Source organism: Arachis ipaensis, chromosome B02 (genome assembly GCF_000816755.2).
Source record: "Arachis ipaensis cultivar K30076 chromosome B02, Araip1.1, whole genome shotgun sequence".
Classification (NCBI taxonomy): Eukaryota; Viridiplantae; Streptophyta; class Magnoliopsida; order Fabales; family Fabaceae; genus Arachis; species Arachis ipaensis.
Window position 1 is genome coordinate 95,153,581 of NC_029786.2, and position 6,224 is coordinate 95,159,804.

The 6,224-nt window shown below is 36.6% G+C and overlaps 1 protein-coding gene across 1 annotated transcript; it reads right to left on the reverse strand.

Annotated features, from left to right (window-relative positions):
* Positions 381 to 1,440, reverse strand: LOC107627713. The gene is made up of 3 exons (XM_016330533.1): positions 1,131 to 1,440; positions 560 to 1,020; positions 381 to 413 (listed from the first exon to the last, which is right to left on the reverse strand). The coding sequence occupies exons 1-3, from the start codon at positions 1,438 to 1,440 to the stop codon at positions 381 to 383; spliced, it is 804 nt and encodes a 267-aa protein (XP_016186019.1).

Here is a 6,224-nt window from a genome sequence, read left to right on the forward strand (position 1 = left end):
TCTCAATAAGATGTACTAACAACATAACAAAATATGACAAAGTTGTATTAAACTCATAAAACTACGTTGACACAGTAGGATCAAATCTATTTTGGAAGCCTTAGTCCAGGTGTTGGCATGAACTTGAAGATTCTTGAAGCTGTGCCAGAACTTGTAGCAGCAAGTGTTTCAGGTGATGCTGACTGGATAGGCCTCTGTGGTGCTGCGGAGATGGTTAGGGTTGGAGAAGGTGCTGGAGCAGATGGTGGGGTAGGTGCTGGAGTAGAATGTGGCCTCCTAATTGGTTGTTTAGGTCTTGGAGGCCTAAATGTTGATGGAGGTGCAACATGGCTTGAACTATTGGTTATCTGCTCCTAATAGAACACAAGATAAACAAATCATTAGACATTTTGATCCCCAACTAAATATTTTATCTGACATACAGATCCCCAAATAGATAATTTATTAGGCAAATAGATCCTTAAGTATTAAGCCAATCAGTCACAATCACATTGAAGATCACATGAATGCAGGCAACATGACAACAATATGATTACAACAAATTCAACTGAGATTATACCTGTGGCAGTGGTTGGGGTGCTGTTTGGGAGACTTGGACTTCATCTTGTGATGGTGGAGCAGATGAAGTATTTTTCTTTGCTCTTAGCTGTCCATTTTTCTTAACCTTTGGGGGTGGTTTAGGCCTTGGTGGTCCCTTGCATGTCTTTGCATTGTGACCAGTCTGACCACATTTTTGGCAAGTGACCATGAATGTCCTTCTTCCCTTTGTTGTATCTGGTGAATCCTCAACAGGATCAGGTTTTCTCTTTTTCTTCGTTGGGCGCCCAGGAGGCCTCTTAATGGTGGGTGGCTCCGGAGCCAAGAGACCAGTCTTTTTCCAATACTCCTCTGAGTTGACTGGTCTGATTACATGTTCATACGTGGCTCGAAATGCATCCATTTTGAGCCAAGGGTGCACATAAGGTTCTGGTCTATCACACCTCTTTTGTATAGCTGTCAACGCATGAACACATGGAATTCCTGCTCAACATTATCAGGCAGTAACATAACATCAGCAAAAAATCTAATTCCTACTCAAGATTACATGTTAAAATCACAACTCACAAAAAATGAATAATAGGCCTAATCACCTGTTAGTTGCCACAAGTTGCAACTACAAGTGTGCCTTCCAAGATGCACACCAACTTTCTTTAAATGTCTCTGGACTTCGAATACATTACGATCGTTGTCACCAGTCCACTGAGCTGTCCAGAACTTAGTATCTTTCATAATATCTTCCATTTTCCTCTGCTGAACTGGTGCCAATACTCCAGTGTAAGTGCTTAGAACCTTCTTATGCGTAGCCATTCTCCTCATCAAGTAGCAATGGATCTCTTCCAACATGGTAAGAATGGGTTTTCCCCTGTAATGGTTTATTTTGGCGTTCCAAACTTCAGTCATGTTGTTTGTCACATTATCAAGCTTGGGCCAATGGCTGAAATGAGCTTTGGTCCAGCAAGATGGTTGAAATTTTGCAAGATAAGCTCATGCACGCTCATTCATTCTCTTCAACTGCTGCATGTGATGCTGGAATTCAGCATCTGTGGTACTCCTTGCACATGCCCAAACCATATTCTTCAACCGTTTATCCTTAAACCTTCCTATAAAATTTTTCCAAATGTGTCTTACACAATTTCTATGGTATGCATTTGGCATCACCTCCTGCAAAGCAGGCAGCAAACCCTGCAAGATAGGTGCATGTAGTGTATAAAAGACATACAAAATCTAATAGCATACAAACTTTCAAATAATCAGACACGTAGCTCCCCAACAAAGTCATTTATCAGACACATAGATCCCCGACTAACTCATTTACCAGGCAAATATATTCTTATTTAAACAATTTATCAGACACCCTAAACCTTAATAACTTCCTCAGTCAGTAATGTATCACAAAGTTGGTAAGTTCAAGAGTATGATACTTATTCTAGGTTCAGGAATATGATACTTATTCTAATCATTCCAACATTATACAAAGCAATTCACCCACAAAGTATATCTAAGGATTAGTAGATAATTTTGAGTACATTATTATGAATGAAATTAAGTCTGACTTACCTTCTGTTGGTCAGAGATAAAATTCCAGCCTTTCACTGTGCATTGACCCAAGTCCTCTTGCAGAAGTTGTAGAAACCATTTCCAATTTTGCTTCGTTTCACTATCAACCACCGCATAAGCAATCACATAGAAGTGATTGTTTGCATCCTGACCGACAGCTGACAACAGTTGCCCCCTATAATATCCTTTCAAATGGCATCCATCCAAACCAATCAGCGGTCTGCAGCCAGTCTTAAAACCCCTTTTACAAGCCTCCAGGCAAACATACAACTTGCTGAACAATGGTGGTGAATAAGGAATTGTTGGAATTAATTCCAATAATGCAGTGCTACCAGAGTTACTATCATGTATCTCTGTGAGGTAATCTCTCAATCTTCCATACTGTGCCCTCTCATTCCCAACATACCTTTCTCTAGCAACCCTTAATGCTCTATAAATCATCTTGTCACTGCACACGACATTAATCTTCCATACTGTGCCCTCTCATTCCCTTAATGCTCTATAAATCACTCTTACCCTTCCCTTCAGCCCCATTGATTTTTGGTGCACCTTCTGTAGCCCCTGCTTGCTGACTCACATCTGTAGTGTGTTTTGATCTTGATCCCTCACTAACATCAACAGTAGCTTGCACTTCATCTACTCCAGAGTTATCAGTTACAGTGGCTCCCCTCTTTTCCTTACACTTGGCCTTGAACTTTGCCTTTGCACTCATAGCCTTCTCCTCGCCATTTGCACACTTGCACCTAACTCTCTTCTTGTCATTTTTAACATAAAAAATCCTCCTCCCTTCAGCAATAGTGTAATCCTTTAGAGCTTTCTTGAATTGTTCAAGTGTGGTAAACTCCATGTTCAGCTGGAGTTGAACTTCACCAAAGGCTGCCTCCTCATTGAATTGAGGCCAGTCAAAACCATTTCCCTCATTATCAGATGATTGAGGTGTATCAAAACCCTCTGACTCAAAACCTAGACCATCGGACTCATCACTAAATATCTCACTATCAACCTCCCCTATACCATGTCCAGCAGTAGAAGTAGGCCTGTCAGTGTAGTTGGGCCCAGCTGTGTTATTGGGCCTGGATGTGTGGGTAGGCCCAACAGTGACTTTAGGACCAGCATTCTTCCTTACATTTTTTGCAATTTTTTTCTTGCCAGCCTTCTTATCTCCTTTGTCACCTTTTCTCTTGGTTAAGTTAATGAGCAATTCATCTTCATCATCATCGGTATCACTCTCAAAGCCTGAAGGTGGGGGTTTATAGGCCTCATCTTCAGCACTTTCATAGCTATCATAGCTATCACCATCAGAGATTGGATCATCAGAAAAGACCTCTGCTTCTCTATCCTCATCAGTGTGTTCTTCATTCATGCTATTATTATCATCATCTCCCTCACTGAGATTCATCTCATCTTCTTCCGACCATTCAACATCTTTCATAATTGGGTGGTCAAAAAACAAGTACAACTCATCAGTTTCTTTGTCTTCCCTCTTTGCATCACACATCTCTCCAATTTCTTTATCTCCATAAATAGGGTGTAAGCCTGCTTCCATGCTAGGAGCTCTTGGATCATACCAACACATCTTCTTGAATTCATGGTAGCCGAATTCTTCAAACAACTTCTTCAAGTCAAAGTAATTCACTAAGTCCAGATCCATCGGAGGAAACTTTTTACATTGCCATTAAGATACAGAAGTTCACCCTTGTTATCTTTGACAAAGCTCCCCCCATGTTGAAACACAGGGGTAACCCACTCAGTCATCTGTAATTTACAAATATGGAATACCACTATCAATATCAGAAAACTAAACATTACCCTTAATCAGATAAAATTTAGATAACATTTCATCAACACTAAATGTTACTCTAACATCTTTTATTTGGGTAAATGTCATAATCAGCTTAATACATCAATGCAATGTGTTCATCACTTCATATTGTGTCTTTTTCATGTTAACCTCGTAAATGTATGCACCACAACACTTATCAGTAACCCATGTGAGACAGTATCAAAGCATCAAAAACAACTTTTATTTCCAGCAACTAATGGTATTCTAACAAAAACAACTACTACATGATCACACCGTTAAACAATGTCAACAATGATCAACTATACCATCAACAACTTAATCGATAAACTCATCACTATACTAACCTCGACCAGTGGCCGTGGCGAGCGAAACACTCACAGGGGAATTCTTCCGCAATAATGCTGACTCGTTCAAATCCTAGCGTCGACAACAGCAACAGAGGTGGTCGGAGGACTACAGCTTGACGTGGTGGTGGCTTCCTAAGTAAAACCTAGGAGAAGAGAAGGAGTTCAGAGTAATTTTATTTTCGTGGAGGGAAGGCAAAAAGATGCTTCAGTTTTGATAGACTCTTCCTCTCACAGAACGACGTCGTGCCCTATTCTAAAATGCAGCGTTTTGTATCAATCTGGCTAAGGACCAATTCGTCCGAAGGAAACACGTGGAACTTCACTGCTGACTCATCACAGTCACACGACACATCACCTCCTTCCATTAGTGGTTAACGGAGATGAGAAAAAAAAGGATCAATTTGTCTGACGCCAAAAAACGTTGAGGACTAACGGAGTGATTAATTTTAGTTGAGGACTAAAACGTCCACTTTAAAATTCTTTAGGGACCAATTTGGGTATATACTCTTTTTTTATAGAAAATAACTACAATACCCTATTATAGAAAATGACTAAAATACTTCTATTATATATATTAATTTTGAGAATCCTAAATTTTAGTCCTTTATTTTTCTATCGTAGGGTTAGGATTTAGAATTTTTAAAATTAATATATATATATATATATATAATAAGAGTATTTTAATCATTCTCTATAATAAAGATATTGTAGTCATTTTTATTAAAAAAAAAATTATTTAGACTAGTTCAAAATTTGATTCACCATTTTTTCGGTTAAATTAATTTGTCTAGCCTAATTTTGACAAAAATAACATGATTTAATCGATTATATATGTTAAATTTTAATTATTAAAAAATATTTTTTAAAAAAGACATTTTAGACGTCTTTATCTGAGTAGTCCTAAAAAGATTATATTACTAAGTCGTAGGGAAGGAGCAAGGCAATTGATGGAGGGGCCAAAATGTTTAATTATTACACTAAACACATACAAATACATGTTAAAAAATTATTATTTTTTAATCTATTTAGGACAATACATATATTGATTATAATAGCAAATTAAGCTATTTCATATTAAATAAATTATATAATTGTGATATCATTTATTAGAATATCCAGCATATGCTGAGAATATCCAGCATATACTGATAATATCCTGTTAAAATAGAGAATATACTTAAAATATTTTGTTAAATCTAACATTTTTTGAACTTTGGGGACTAAGTTACAAATTTTAATTTTTTTTAGGGATCCAATTACAAATTTTTAAAGTGTAGGGATCAATTTGCAATTTCACTAAAAGTGTAGGGACTAACTGTGTAATTTAACCTAAGTTATTATTACTTTTGATTTGGAATTAAATAAAATTAAAATCAGATATACTATTTTATTTGGATTTTAGAGTTTAATGGGTGTCACACTTAAATATAAATAGTGAATTTAGGGGTTTGGTCTCTAAGACATTAAAACTGCCTCCATAGTCCTTTTTCTATCAGAGGAGTTGTGATTCAGTCCTATGACTCCTATCAAAAATACAAAAGACAGGCTTTGGTTTAAAAAAATCAAACAATCATAAGAGTCAAACTCTCTCAATTATACTCATGAATTCAGGTACGTTTTTGTGCTCTCAAGTACTTCTTTCTTAATGATTTAACATAAATAGTATTGGGATTAAGAAAACCAAGAATTTTCATCAATACACACTACAACACTTTTCATAAATATTGGTAATATTTTTATAACTTTGTGACGGTTTTTAATTGTCGCAAAATGATTTGACGATGCTTTCAAAATCGTTGCCCACTACAATAAAATCCAGCTATACAAGTTAGCAACTGCTGGAATATCCATTACAAATTATATACATACATAATTTTTTATAACTATGTTCTAACAATTTTTATATTTGGGACACCATTCTTGTTACTAAGGATTTTGTTTTTGTTGGAATAACATTTAATTTGAATATTAATTAG